This window comes from Hippopotamus amphibius, chromosome 3, assembly GCF_030028045.1.
Source record: "Hippopotamus amphibius kiboko isolate mHipAmp2 chromosome 3, mHipAmp2.hap2, whole genome shotgun sequence".
Lineage (NCBI taxonomy): Eukaryota > Metazoa > Chordata > Mammalia > Artiodactyla > Hippopotamidae > Hippopotamus > Hippopotamus amphibius.
This window is the reverse complement of record NC_080188.1, coordinates 147,375,448-147,391,332: the sequence shown is the minus strand read 5'-3', so window position 1 is coordinate 147,391,332 and position 15,885 is coordinate 147,375,448. Positions and strand designations below refer to the sequence as shown.

At 47.5% G+C, this 15,885-nt stretch overlaps 1 protein-coding gene across 1 annotated transcript in view; it reads left to right on the top strand.

Moving 5' to 3' along the window:
• KIF26B (kinesin family member 26B) overlaps positions 1–15,885 on the top strand; it is a 475,056-nt gene that overhangs the window by 373,521 nt on the left and 85,650 nt on the right. The window contains exons 6-8 of the mRNA XM_057730021.1: positions 7,981–8,187; positions 12,452–12,545; positions 13,758–14,020. Of these exons, the coding sequence (XP_057586004.1) occupies positions 7,981–8,187; positions 12,452–12,545; positions 13,758–14,020 (564 nt within the window). The remainder of the gene's footprint in view (positions 1–7,980; positions 8,188–12,451; positions 12,546–13,757; positions 14,021–15,885) is intronic.

Sequence of the window (15,885 nt, the reverse complement as noted above, 5' to 3'; positions counted from 1 at the left end):
GTGTTCAGAAAAATCTCCAATTGTCACTCACCCAGGGTTTACAAAATCAGGCATCCGAGAGAATGGGTGGCAACTGGAAGACATGAGCTAAACTTGCATCTATACAGATGGGGCGGCCTCGGGCAAGGACGGAGCCTGCCTTAGCTCTGTGCTGTATGGTGCTTTCTCTCTCTAGGTCTCTCCCATGGGCACAGACTATTAAGAATCTAGTGACTAGGTCTCCTGAACTCCCAGGTCAAAGGCGGTTAAAGGCAGTGCTGGGAGAGCAGAGATCATCTGCTAGATTCCTGAGGACACAGGCTTGTACAGCACTGTCATGCATGACGGTTCACGGTGATGGTAACTATTATTTATTGAGGACCTACTTTGTGCCAAGTACTTAGCATGATTATTTGCCTAATAATCTTATAAAGCCCTCTAGATAGGGGTTATTTTGTCTATTTTATTGGTGGGGAAACTGTTAAAATAATATGTTGAAAGTCACATAGCTCGTCAGAGCCAGAACATTTCTGACTTCAAAGTTCATGATCTTTCTTGATGTGGTTTGCAGGAGGTTAAGTCAGTTGTCCACAGATGCACATCAGTAAAAGATACAACCAAAACTCAAACCCAGGCAGCAGGTCTGCAGAGCGTGTGCTGCCAAGCTCCAGGCAGTGCTCCACGTGGTCAGAGGGAGGACCCACTGACAGTGAGCTTTTTTAATATTGGAAAGGGTCAGAGTCCCACATCCCACCTCACAGAGAATTTCTGTATCTTGGGATGTATCTTTTTTTTTTTAATGTGTATTTATTTATTTGGCTATGTGGGTCTTAGTTGCAGCATGCTGGCTCTTAGTTGCAGCATGCGGGATCTAGTTCCCTGACCAGGGATTGAACCCAGGCCCCCTGCATTGGGAGCATGGAGTCTTAACCACTGGACCACCAGGGAAGTCCCAGGATGTATCTTTAAATAGCTAATCCATTTAAAATAAGTATCCTAGCACGGAGCTAAGAGATAGGGCCTTTTCTCACAGGCTGCTGTCAGAGTTGCAGTCCTTGCTGACAGACCAGCCCCTGAAATGTGCCCGTCTCCCACTTCAGAGCCTGGCCAGCCTTTTCCCAGCCTGAGAATTGGTGTCAGGGGCCCTGCTCTCAAAGGCTGCCCAACCATGAGTCTCACGGGAAGGACTTGTCCCCAGGCTTCATTCTCCCTCCCTCCAGCGCTGCGCTGCCAGCTAGCCGCCTGGTGACAGATGCTGGTGATGGAGGGCGTCAGGGAATCCCCCACCCCCACTCCCCGAAGCACTTCTTCACTGAGCACTTCTCATCACCGCCCCATTGCTGGTCTCGCACACGTTCTCCCACACTTAGCTTTACTGTGCCACACTTGTCTCCTTTCCCAGCCTGGCTTTTAATCATGTAAATCTTTCCTCTTGATGTCATCGCTGCTCATTATTTTCTGTGTGGTACCACGTGAGCTTACCCACTGGCACCTCTGAGCAGCCAGCCATCCGCAGGGCAGAGACAGGACGCCCCCCTGCCTCCCGCCCATCTCTGTAAAGGTGGTTGAGCTCAGGCCCAGCCCCAGGTGGGACAGGTTCAAGCCCTGCTGGGTTTGGTGGGAGGACAGCGCTCCTTCTCTGGCTCCGACCCAGGACACTCACTGTAGGAGGAGCGAGTCAGAGGCCAGTGCCCTTTCACCTTTGCCAGGCAACTGGCTTTGGGCTAGTCACTTGGATGCACTGCATCTCAGTCTCCTGAGCCTTAAAGTAGGGATGATGGTCGTAATACTGTAATTGTAACACACTGACTTAAAACAGTTGTGGGGAACCAAATGGAAATGACATAGTCCTTTGCAGGTATAAAATTTGTAAAACTTGTAAAAGAAGTTATGGCACTGGTGTGGATGGCTGATTGACTGAGTGATTGATTTTGTCAGCACAGAGCAGACACTGCCCCCAAACGGGCCTGGAGTGCCCTCAGCCTCCTGGCATCTGCCCTCCATCCCCCAAACTCGACGCTGGATCCTATTGCTCTGGACGTCATCCGGGTGAAGATAGCCCCGTGGTCCTCAAATATGTCACATAGGATTATTCCTGTGGTTTTATGCAAAGAAATTCAATCCACTTTTGTTCTGTAACTAACAACTAGTGCCTAGAATCTCTGGAATCCCTTCAGTGTGACTCTGATTCTGTAACGGTAACTATGTTTCGATGGAATCCTGACTTTGTAAGATATGTTTAAAAGCTCCCTCTGGAAATGTAGGGAGCACCACCTGCTTGGTCCTCCCTGGACTTCCCAGTAGCAGAGTGATTTGAGACCTCCAAGATTATTACATGGAGGCATTCGATTTGGCATTTGATTCCATGGTCTCCTTAAAAACTTCTGTAAGCTTTCGGGCACATGAAATCATCAAGATCTTCCTTCAGAAAAAGTAATTTCAGATTATTTTTAGAAATTCTACCAGAAAAGTCTTTAAACCTCCTCCTGTTTTAAAACCCAATTTTAATTTGTTCCTTGATAAAACATCTTTGCCTGTCTCTCCTATCAGGTTAAGCAAGCACCTTTGGTAAATCAAAAGGGGGAAAGAAAGTCATATTTGTGGGTTTCCGTGTGCCAGTGGAGGCTTAGCAATAGAATCTTACATAATATTATAAGGAGGAACTCACTCATTAAATAATGGCTGGAAAATCACACCCTTGATCCTTTGCAGTGTGTTTTAGAAATTGGCACTTCATCAAAATCTTTTACAGTAGATTTATCAGAATGTCCTAAGCATAGAAGAATATGGAAGGTTGCTGAATTTCGTGGTAGAGCAGAAAAGTGAGTGTGTTCAGAAGAATACATATACTGTTTAAGGCTCCTGTCTCTTCAATCATCTTACTTAGAATGGTTGGAGAATTTTCCTGAAGTGGCTAATGTACCATAAGTGGACAGCGTGAGCACATCTATCACGTGTGATCAAGACAGAAAAGAAAGGAATAAAATAAGGGAAATACCTCATTTAACTTTTAGAGCCTCACATCAAATTTTACATGGATTACTCACCTTTACAGAAGATGTAAGTCGACTGTATGTGCTTTAATTTGGGGGGAAGGAAGCAGGAGGATATTATATTCTCCGTCTCTCTTGTCACTGTGTAGGTATATGTTCATTAAATAATTTTTTCCTTTAATTTAAAAAATTAAGCCTCGGAGAAAGGCTTCTAATGCCATTAATTTGATGCAGAAAGTCTATTTTATACTTATTGGTTTGAAGAGTGAATTCATTCTCTTTTTTCTCTCTTCCTTCTTTTTTTCTTTGAAGAATGATATTTTACATTTGTCTGTTGCTCTAGAGTCTGTCTTTATTTCTTTATTTCTTCACACCTGTCCTGCAAGGGAGGTGACACAACAGGCCCAATTTATAGATAAGGAAGCCAAGGCCCCCACTGTAGATAAACAGCCACACCATGGTGGTGACATTTGGATAAGAACCCAGTCTTCTGGCTCCTAGTTCACTGCAGTCAGTGTCCATCACACCTGGAACCTGTGAGAAAGGAGATGTACTTTAGATACATGGACCCTCCATGTTTTACCCTCAAGCACTGAATCCCATCCAAACATATGTAGACATCAGGGAAGGCTCCCTGGGCTGCGCTGAGGGCAGCGTGGCTCTGCTCCCACCTTCCCCATCAGCTCTATCAGGCAGGGCTGGATGTCAGCTCAGGCTCTCGCCCGGGCTCCACTGTCACTCATCTGAGGCTGAGAAAGTCACCCGTGAGCAACAGGACCGTGGGTATCTCCACGCCTTACATTCATGACGGGGAGTCTCAGTGTCAGCACCGCTGCCACGGTGCCTCAGCAGGAGGGACCCGGGATCCTGGGCTGGAGTTGCCAGTGCTCCCTGGCTCTGCAGTTTGGCTCTTCTGTCTCTGGAGACGGCTCCTTTGGGTCTAGAATCCCCTCTGACGGTCTCACTTGCCCTCCTCGCCCCACCATTCTTCCAGTTGGTGGATTTTGATGAACCCATCTTACAGGCCTCTGTGTGCCGTGGAGAACCATTTCCAGAGTGTTTTAGGAACTTAAGAATAGATGTGGAAGGTAAAGATAATTCTCATACTGCTGGGACTGAGACAGAAATGATGCCACATGGTGTTTGTGGTTCAGTTGATCTGACTTCACCTTGACCAGCTTCTACTGAGCTGATTCTTAAAACTCTATGAACTTAGACATCAGCGTAAAGAGTCAACATACAGAAACGTAAAGGGGTTGAAAGATGGTGGTGGTGATTTTACTCCACAGCCTCTAACCTTGTAAGGAAAACCTATTTATCCTTGCCAGCACACTTTCGTGGCGTTTACTGTGGCCGAGACGTGGGCCTGGGACCAGTCACTGTTTCATGTGTGTCTGTCCAGGGCCTTCACTGTGAGGCTCCACAAAGGAGCTTAAACAAAGCCCAAGCCTGGGGGTTGCTGTGTCCTCTCTGTGTCCCACCACCTCACCATTGTCTGCAGCCTTTCTCTGACTGGTGAGGGACCCTTCAGATGGCCCCTCCTAGGCCAGATAGTCTGAAGAGAGCCTGCGCTGGACAGCTTGTGGGTGGAGAGAGAGGCGGTGAAGAGCTTCCCTGGTCCTCACTGTGTGCTTGTGTGCTGAGCCTCGGGACAGGTGGGGGTTGGGTGATCACGTGGGCGGAGCAGTGTGTGCCGTGGGGTTGCCCATCGTGGGCTCTCCATAAGGCCTTGGCAGTCGGTGCTGCTTCACGTTGATGGAAAGTCTGTCCATTTCAGGAGCGAGGCTCTGTGAGTCTCACAAATCTGCTCTCCATCAGTCCTGCCAGGCCATCCAGGAGGGAGCACTGGAATGATTAATGAGCAGGACAGGAAGACAAGTGCTGCCTGGAGCAACAGCTGTCCACCACCATCCACTGAATAATTAGATAAATGAGGCAAAGTGGGGTCTCAACCAGGGAGAGCTTTGGTAGGTGTGGTGCTAAGCTACTCTCAGGGAGTCAGGGTATCAGGCCTGCATCCCCCCACTTTAGGCCTTTCCAGCTCCTCTGCTGCTGGGGCTAAAATAGTGAGTCCCCTTGACCCTGAGAGCTGTGGAGGAGGCTGTGCATGTTGACAGCTGCAGGGACCCTCTACTCTACCCAAGGCAGCAGCGAGAGGGAGGGTTGATGTACATTTGCTAAGAACCTACCAGTGTTTGCAACAAAAGCACAAACTCCTGGCAAGAAGTCAGGGGACTTTCTTGATCACAAGTGGTATCTCCTAAGCACTTTAATTACAGAGGATTAGCAGGAAGTGGAGTGCTGGTCTCAAGGAATAATGACACAAAGAAACGAAGCAGAGAAACCCAATTTCCTTCCTTTAAGGTGAAAAAATATCCATTTATTTAAATGAATTGCAAAGAAGAGAATGGAGTGTGGCGTTTCCCTCAGCCCAGAATTCAATGGATTTTTAAAGAGCTGTATATGTCCTTGGTCAGTCCACCATCTGGGATCTGTAGCCTGTCTGCAGAAATTGAACTGCAGGCTTGGAACTTCATTAAGATTCAGGAGCCTTCCCCCTGGACAAATGACTCCCTTCTTTCCTGCTTCTCCTTGTGGGCCCTTGCCTGGCTTAGCTCATATTTTACATTCAACACCTCTAGTTACCCAGAAATTGCATGTAAAATTGTGAAATAGAAAAGCAGTGGGCCATGTGACTCCATCAGTTCTGCCTGGGGTTATATCATCCTTGACTTGTAGTGTTCATGGCCTGGGCTAGGAGGCTTGCTTACAGAAAGCCCGGAGGCCCCAGACACCTACCAAAAGTTGCAATTTGAATACATGCTCTTAGCACACCTGCTGTGTAAGTGGGGCAAATCTATAGAAATGAACGGAACTGACATAAGATCGGAGACATTCACAGTGAACAAGAAAATTTCCGGAACAGAATGTAGACAGACGTGATGGTTATTGTCATAGATGCAGTGACTGTGTGTGAGGCTTGATGGGTTTTACTAACAGGAGCCTGGTAAGGCCCAGTGCTTAACACCCAGCTCCATCTGCAGTGATTCCCCCATGGCATCCTGTTTGTGAGTCCAGGGCAAGGAGTTCTAAAACCTCATCATTCACACTGTGATTGGAAAATACTAGGATGTTGTGATTAAGATGGAGGCAAGTACAGAGAGGAGGAGGAAGAGAAACAAGAATCAGGCACCCACCCTGTGCTCAGTACCTCACATGTCAATTCATTTCATTCTCACAACAGTCCCATGAGATAGGTGTTGTTGTTCCTAATATGCAGGTGAGAAAGCTGAGGCTCTGAGAAGTTTGACTATGTATAGGAGGCGACAGTTGGCATAATAGAAAAAGTATGGGTTTTGGAGTCAGACAGAGGTGGGATCAGAGCCCAGCCTTCCACCTGCAAGCTTTGTAACATCTGTTTTCTCCTCTATAAAATCCAGACGCCTATGCACTGGCCTGTTGGGAGGATTAAATAAGATACTGTAGATAACAGCACAGACTTAGCACACCACAGACCCTCAGGAAAAGGCACGTACCATTATATGACCTCAGTGAGAGAACCAGGATTTGAACATTGAGAGGTCAGCCTCATCCCAACCTTCCACCGTGACCTCGGCCTCTAGATCTGCACTTGAGTACTCTTCCTAAGTGACGAGAACAAGCCTAGCTGGGACACAGTGCAGGACAGCTGATGAGTCCAGTGCCCTAGTTGTTCCTTACATTTCAGCCTTGCCCACTGCAGATGAGTCCCCATGCCTCAGCAGACAGGGCTAAGATAAGCAGGAGGATGACCTCGCTCAGCATGCACAGTGTAGATTATTCTCTGAGCATTTCTGTATTTTTGAAATCCTTTCTGTAAAATTTTACAATCCCTTTCCCCAAAACTGCATGACTGAGATTGCATCAAGCCTGAACATTGATTAGATGAAGAGGGCATGACACAGAGAGGAGTTTAAAAATAACCTTATACATAGCTTCAGAATTTGCCACATTGTATGACAAAAATTTCCTGTCTCTGTGTCTGTCTGTCTGCCCTGCTACTCTATGTATTACCCATCTTTGCCTCCCCAGTGCCTGGTGCAGAGCCTGGCCAGTACAGTATGTGCTCTACACATTGGGACTGGACTAGCAACACAGTAACAAAGAGCTGGTAAGAGAGCAAATGCTGGCCATTTCCCCAGGACTTGAGCCTCTAGAAATGTGTGTGTGGCTTCCGCTTGGCTTCTGCTCACCTCAGGACTCTAGGGCAAGCAGTCCATTCCCACAAGTACCCTGCTCAGCCCTGGAGTGGGGCTTGGGCTGGGCTGAGCACTAGAAACATCCACGTTCAGTGACTCAGGAGGTGGGTTAAAGGGGCGCTGCCTCCGGTTTCCCAGAGAGATGCACTTTCATCCTGGGAAACCACCATTTCTATGCACTCACGTAATGGGATCCCAAATAACATGTTTCAAACAAATCTTTTATCACGGTTGCCCCTTGGAACACATTTCAAATGCTGACCATTGAAAACCGGCCATTTCACAGGCCTCTGATGATGGCACTAATAACTGGGGTTTTGTCTGTAAGAGTCCTGATGCGCGAGAGACTAGGAATAAATTACGGAGCTAACTTTTATGTCCGGGGTTTATTGATCTGTGAGCTTCAAGGGGACTACGCCAGCCCCCCAAAGCTTGGCAGTCCAGATTACCTTTTCATCTAAGTAATTGGGCCACCTGGGTACAGTTAATTTTCTATTTATATTAATAGGAAGACAAGGAACACGATGTGTCAGTTCTGTAATAAAGTAACGGACGTATCAAAATATCCTACCTGGTAATTATAAATAAATCCGTTTTCCCATGACCCGCTGAGGATTGTGGTGCTAATTCATTGTGCGTTTTATCATAATTCGTCATGAGAAGATTCCACGCTGCCATGTAGACTTGTTTCTCCAGGGCAGTAAAGGTGCTCCGTCATAAATATCCACCTATCTGAATCCCTGTCATTTCTTGCCTTTGTTTCTTAACAGGTGAAAGTCATGCTTCGCATCTGTTCCACGTTGGCTCGAGATACCTCCGAATCCAGCTCTTTCTTAAAGGTGGACCCACGGAAGAAGCAAATCACCTTGTATGACCCCCTGACGTGTGGAGGTCTAAATGCCTTCCAAAAGAGAGGGAACCAAGTTCCTCCTAAGATGTTTGCCTTTGATGCAGTTTTTCCACAAGATGCTTCTCAGGTGGGTATAACCCCTCCTCAGGCTCAGGCAATATTGATTAGTTTCAAGACGCTTTAACCATTCACTCGGACCCATGCGCTGGGAGCATGTCTTCCAGAACACTCCGATGGGTCCGTTCCACTGCCTACACAACACCTTTTGGAAGCCAATTTGAGTTCCATTGAATAGTTCAGTCCTTTTGAATTGCGGGTGTCACGTCTTGGGCAGGATCACTGTGCCAAGATTTCAACAAAACATACTCTTGGAGAGAAGGAAGAGTGGGCCAATCAGTGGATGGCAAACAGAAGCCGGAAGAGAGCAGGCAGGAGTGGAGGCGTCAGGAACAGCTGCATCGAGGTGCTGGCAAGGGGTCTGTTAGCACCCCACTCCTGCCTGGGCTTCTGGGTGTGAGCATATAAGAAGGGAAAAGATGTTTCAAGGAAGTGGGTTAGAATTAGGCAGGGTTCTAGGGCCCCATAGAGGGCAAGTCCTAGGGAGGACCTGGAGTGCTAAGCAGGGAAACGGAGGCTGACATGCAGTCCTGTGGCCTGGGTCAAGGGGGGTGGAGAGGAAGGAGAGAGGCCAGGGTTAGCTGTGGTGTTAGTTGGCTATTGCTGCTCTACCAACCACCCCAAGCCTGCTGGATGAAAACAACGTCCACCAGTCAGCTGAGCATTCCCCTGCTCCTCGCTTGGCTCACCTGTGTCTCAGTCATCAGCTCTCGGTTGGGTCAGCAGCTCTACTGATCTTGGCCAGATGCTGTCATGTGTTTGAGGGTCGGCCAGTTTCAGGCTGGTCCAGGATGGCTGTGGCCAGGTCACCTGGTCTGTCTTCCATGTTGCCTCTTATCGACCAGCAGTCTATCTTGGGCTTGCTCTCATGGCAATGGCAGGATCCAAGCTTGCAGGCCTCTTGAGGTCTAGGCTCGGAATTGACACATCATCACTTCTGCTGAATGTGACTGACCCAATTTGAGGAGTGGGGAAGAGGCTTTGTCTCTTGATTGGAGGAGCTGCAAAGTCACATTGCAAGGGGCAAGCACACAGGGAGGGGTAGAGAATTTTTGTTAGTCTGTTATGAGTATAATTTGGAGGCTGCTTGGGGGCCCAGGGTGCCAAGATTCCTTAACTAAGGCTCCTGGAACCAATCCCAGTGAAAACAGATGTCTACTGGAAGAGTCACTTACACCATCTGGTGCATTTCATCTGCAGTGAATTGGTGCAACTGGATCTTCTAGCAGACATCTATAACCCAGGTTATAGGTGTACAGTGGCCTGTATTTTGGCATCAGACACCTGCATCTTCCTGATAAATTTCTAGCACTTCCCAAGATTTATACAGAACAGTGTGCAACTGGGTAACTAATAGCCTAGAGCAGAACCTGAAGACAGGGTGCTGATGGCTACCATTTGCAGCTCCAGCTAATTTCCTGCATGTGGCATCGGAGTATAGGAAGTAGTGATGTTCACACCGACGCCATAGGCACTTAGCATGTATTATAGGCTCCATTCATTAGCAAGCTGAGCATGTGGTTTCCCCAAAGAGTTTTACCATGAAAAGACAAAGTACTTTGTAAGTTCTGTAGTTTTTCTCTTCATACATTTTTTGTGTGTTGTACCACCCAATGGGCTCACTAATCTAAAGCTGACATTGGGTTTAATAAATGGCCTACAAATGATTTAATTAACACAGTTAAAACTTTTCAAAAGTGAATCTCCCTAAGTTGTAAGAATTCCAAAGCAAACCCTAAATGAAGTGTGGCCTGTTAATGAGTTTTAGATTTATTCTGGAAAAGGGAACCATTGTTATTATTAGTCTTTGCTTACATCTCACACTTGGTTCCAGAGCTCGTATGCTGACTATTGTGGTTGCTCTGTCTTCAGAATGCTTTGCTTTTATTACACTTCCGATATAATAAACTACATTTCCATATGAGTTTGCGGTTCTCAAGAAGTTTCACGTACATTAACCTGTTTGACTCTTCCTGGAATTTTGTGGTATTGAAAAGGGAGGTATCACTATTTTCACATTGCAGACAAGGAAACCTGAGACTCAAAAATTCAGTCTCTCATTCATAGACCCTTTCCTGAGTGGGCATCCATCCTGGATTCTTCCTATTCACCAATCCGTGTCCTGCTCAGCAGGGTGCTGTATCTTTGCCCTCTTGCCATTTTATCCACTATTTACTAGCTGTGTGTCCCTGGGTAAGTCACTCCACCTCTCTGGGCCTCAGTGTCCTCATCCACAAAATGAAGACAAGATCAAAATGTGCCTCATTAGGCTGCTGTGATTCACCGCGTGGATACACATGAGGTGCTTAGAGCAGAGCCAGAACATAGTGGGTGCTCAACAAATGCTACTATTTTTACTAATCTGTTGTCATTGATAATAGTAATATCATGCTGCTGGCATGGCCAGCCTCAGCCCCCATGAGGGAGCACCCTTTGAGCCTCCAAAGAGGAAAGTGCACAAACATTCCATCATCACCAGGAAGGGTGGGCGGGTGGACTGCAACCTGCCTGTGGGTAACAGGTTTCCTGCACACCCAGCTCTGCCTGTGGAGTCTGCTTGGGAAGGCTCCTGCCTCTCTAGGCTCAAGGGGAAAGACAGCAAAGGGCCTCCAGGGGCCATTGTCAGCTCCTAGCAAACACCAGATGGACAGGTTGCTGATGTTCTCTTCTCAGTGGACACTGGGCAGGAATTCGGCAAGGGGAGGCCAGCCCACCCTGTACCTGGTGAGGCTACTCCTGTATCTATCTTTCTGTCCTCAAGCCTTCGGATGGGTGATGTATGTGGATTTGGTCTACACACAACCAGCTTTCTCTTTGCCGACCTTGAATCTAATACAGTTTATTTTATGTATGGCTCAAGGTGGGTTCTCAGCCTCCTAACCCGATCTCACTTTATGTCCGAGGAAGGCAGAGTTCATTCAGTGATAACTTCAGCCGGCTCTGCAGAGGTACCTTTAGCAAATTCCGTCAAGATTCCAGTACATCAATCACAGGGTTTAGCACCAGGCTCTCATTGCCTAGGCCCTGGGGGTCAGAGATCCTATGGTCCCCCTGCAGCCTCGTCCTGCCACCCGCTTCGTTTAGGGGGAGCCCCCAGCGGAGCTGCTGAGGTGGCCACCAGAACAGTTGATAATTTTTGGGAGTGTGGTTTTTCAGGTTTGGTTCAGGAGAGAAAATTGATTGTCGAACACTTAGGTTCATTGTGCTGCTGCAGCCTGGAGCTGAATAACCGCATTCATCGCTGGGGCTGCAGTCCTCAGATTCCCACTGGGTGGCACGTTGCTCTGATGCCCACGGAGCCCCAGGTTTGCAGGTCCTCTGAATGCTTCCAGATCTGATTCTGGTGCTGAGGCAGAAAGGAAGGCAGCACGCGGCGAGTGGTGTTTGTCCTCCTGCTGCTGTGAAAGCCTCAGATGCTAACCAGGGAGGTTTCCCAGATTCCCACATTGGTTCACAAAATTCACTTCTTATCATTTGCAGAGCGTTGTATTATTGGGTGTTAATGGGGAAATACAAAAAGTCACCAAGAGGCTGTCCTCTAAGGATTTAATAATCAGGTTGGAGAGGAGACACATAACAGGCGGAAGACCACCCATTGTAACATACTGACCAATGGCAATTAGTAGTGTACACATTGAATGTATCTATAGAGAAAGAAAGAAAAGGCTGGTTTTGAAAAGGGAAGGATATGGATCAAGAGGAGGGAGTTAGGAAGACAAAGCAGACGTCCATCACAAACCCCCTGCTTAGATTAGAACTATAATGTATCTCAAGGTCACTTTCCTGAAATGGCACATCACCCTTTACCCTCTAATAAGCGTAGCCCATTTCATAAGCTCTGAGTGTGCATGTGGGGTGGGGGGAGGGGGTGTCTGTGTAAAGGAAGGAAAGATCTAGTTAGCAGAGGGTGAATGGAAAATCTAAACGCTTGTCTGGGGAGAAGGCCAGAATGGCAGGTCAGGGAAGGGCGTGAGGTCCATGAAAGCACCCTGGGTTCCCATTCCAGCCACTTCCTGCCTGGTCTGCAGTCTGCAGTGACAGCAGCTGAAATGTACCACACATCAGCAGAAGGGTGGTTTGCCTTCAGTGGGTGTAATGCTCAGGCTTGCGAGGGGGCGGGAGGCACGAAGGGTTCTGAGCACCTCCAGAACTCTGCGAGAGCCGACCCATGTGGAAATGCTGTGGCTCTGGGACCCCGAGTCCTAGGAAAGCAGGCGCAGGTTTCCACCGTTAACGGTCCACTCACAGCTCGTGTCTCCTCTTGTGTCTGCCAGGCTGAAGTGTGTGCTGGGACCGTGGCGGAGGTGATCCAGTCTGTGGTCAACGGGGCAGATGGCTGTGTGTTCTGTTTTGGCCACGCCAAGCTCGGTCAGTGAGAGCTTTATGTTTCCATGCTGCTTGTGGATTTCCCAGTCTCTTCTATGCATTCTTCTGTGTTGTACCCAGAGTCCTCTAAGGAAAGGAGAGAATGTTCCCCTCAGGTGCTGAACTGAATAATCATGAGTAACCCTTTCTGCTTCTGAAATGAAAGAGGTTCATCCTGAGCGCATTCGTAGTCATCTAGGAAAGCCTTACAATCCAAGAAATGAGCAAAAGGAGGAGTGGGGTGGTGCCCACACGGTGCAGGTCAGGGTCGTGCCCAGAAAGCCAGCAGGAAAATTACATTCCCTGAGCAGAGTGTGTTGGGGAGCAGAGAGGCCCACCCCTTCCCCAGAGGACTTGGGTTGGTCTTTGGAGGCAACATAAAAGCCTGAGGAGTAGCCACCAAGCAGAGCCCGGGCCGTGTTAGCACCCATCTGGGGAGTTCAGTCTGCCAGTATCCTTGCTTCCCACCACCCAGCTGTCGGGAACCCACCTGTGCTGAAGCACCTGGGAAAGGAGGCCACCACACACCTCTGTGAGGGTTTGATGACTGAATCCCCTTGAAGTGCCTTCTTAATCCTGACCTGTGGCCGTCTACTTATCAGGTCTTACCTTACCTGCTTGATTAGTTAGTAATTTGGGGAGTTCCAAAAAATGCCCCTGGACAGAGCTTCCAACAACAGCTTTGCAGTGATGGAGCCAATTCTAGGCCAGGCCAGAAAGCCCACTTTCTCTCACTGCCACTTCGGTCTTCTTGAACTCTGATCAAAGCAGTGATCCAGATTTTAATGGAATTTGCTCATACTATAAAAATATACACAGCATTTAACCTGAGACAGAGTATAAAGTGTAGGTATGTGGAGTGAATCTGTGGGGTGGTGTTAAAAAGAACCAGGATAGTGATGAAAGACCTCTGCCTTCCCACCATGAGGAAAACAGTGCGGAAACTGGATAGCTTATAATGTTTGGGATCCTCCTCGAGGTCAACTGTGATTTAATCTTGTCATTAGTCGGGGCTCTCACGTTCTGTATTGTAGCCATTCCATCAGTAGTACTTGGAAATGTCAGATGTTTCATATTTCTCTCCCCTTTCCATTTCCTTTCTTCCCATTCCCCACTCCCCACGCCTTTCTTCTGCATCCTTGGCATCTATTCTTGAGACTATAGAATGATGCCCAGACACTCAAGTCGCTTTTCTTTCTTCCTTCACTCTCCCAGGAAAATCCTACACCATGATTGGAAAAGACGATTCCATGCAGAACCTTGGCATCATCCCCTGTGCCATCTCTTGGCTCTTCAAGCTGATAAATGAACGGAAAGAAAAGACTGGAGCTCGTTTCTCAGTGCGGATCTCAGCCGTAGAGGTGTGGGGCAAGGAAGAGAACCTTCGGGACCTGCTGTCGGAGGTGGCCACTGGCAGCCTGCAGGATGGCCAGTCCCCGGGCGTGTACCTGTGTGAGGACCCCATCTGTGGCACGCAGGTGATTGCTTCTGGGGCTTGGCTGGCTCCACAGTGGCTCATCCCTACCTCAGCGGCTGGGGCAGTTCACCCCCTGACTCACTCAACGTGTAAACTGGGGAGGCTTGCGAGTGTTTACTTTAAAGTGGACTGGAACTTTATGGCCTGCAGCTGCAGGGCCAGCTGCTCACCCAACCTAAATATTTGTACCTTGAATCTAATTGACAATGAACAGGAACCACAATTGTTGTAGCATTTGAGGGAAATTGACTTTCTTTACACCCCTTCCAAAAAAAAAAGGTACAATCTTTCTTTTGTTTAACAACAAGCCGAAATATTTACTGCTTTGCACAAATAGCTCCAGCCATTACTGGGGCTGTTTATGGCTCTATAAACTGTGTTTCTGGCACTGGTTTACAGCCGGATTAGTAGTGCTGTAGGAAAAACTAATAACCACTTTCTAATTAGAACAATGATATAATTGCTGGAACCTTGGAAGCCAAGAGAAGTTCCAGTTCGCCTTTTCAGGATGTCATGCCTGTTGTGAGTGTTTCTCCTTCACTGTTTGACAAAAGAGGTGGGAATGACCTGGGAGTTCCCTGGTTCATATCCAAAATAATCAGTTCTTCCAGTCTCTAGCAATAGGTTTTATTTTCTAGTTTTACCAGATTTTTAGATAGGTGTTAATTTTGATAAGTACCTGCCTCACCCCATGTGGGATTGTCTTCTCTGGTGAGGATACCTCCTCTATTACACCCATCAACTCACACCTGACTATGTTCTTCCCCTGCTTAAAGCACCTCAGATCCTTCCATTTCCATGATGAATCATGATTCACAAGGCCCTATGCAACCTTCCAGCATCATCTGTCACCACTCCCTTCTTTGCCACTCCTCTTAAATGACATTTAGGTCGCCTAAAAAAGCAGTCCCCTCAGACTTCAATGAGCATATGTAAGAAGCACTGGAGATCTTGTTAAAATACAGATTCTGGTTCAGTAGGTCTGGGATTGGGCCTGTGATTACGCATTTCTAAGGAGCTTCCCAATGACTGACCGCACTTTCAGTAGCAAGGCTCTAAGGCATCAACCATCCTCCCTCTTCCTACTCTGGGCCTTTGCACATCCTGTTCCCTGTGCACAGAACACTGCTGGCTCCCCTCCTCTCGCTCTTCCTCTGGCTAACTCCTTATTTTTGGGGTATCAGCTGGACGTCACTTCTTCAAGGAAGCCCTCTTAGATGTTTCTCCTAACTTCAATTGGGATTGCCTGGTTAGTTCTCAGCAACTCCCAAGGGTCCGTACTGTGTCTAACTAAAATTGGCTCTTCACATTTTTAACAGATGCATCAGATACCATTTGGGTTAAAATGCAAACTAAGTGGTCATACAGACCGTAATCCAGTGGCTCTCAAACTTCAGTCTTCATCAGAGTCACCTGGAAGACTTGTTAAAACAGACTGCTGGGCTCCACCTCTAGAATTTCTGATTCAGCTGGCCTGGGATAGAGCCCTCAAATGCGCACTTCTAACAAGTTCCTATGTTATGCTGATGCTGCTGGTCCAGGGACCGCACTTTGAGAACTACCAGTTAGGAAGCATAAGATGTGCTCAGACCATATCTGCACTGCACCTGTGATGGAATCAGTGTCACCCTACCCACTGCTCCCACTCCACATATTACCTAGATATTCAAATATGCTATAACCTTCATTTACTTTTATAACTTCATTAATGAAGTTCCACAGAGGTGAAACTCTGGTTAACTGAAGCCTAAGAAAAAGAGGAAGAGACCAACATCCTCTTTACCTTCTTGTTGAAGAATCCTAAACATTCTTTGAGTTATTTTTTCTGCCATAATAAGTATAAAACAATGAGCCCCCCAGAACCTC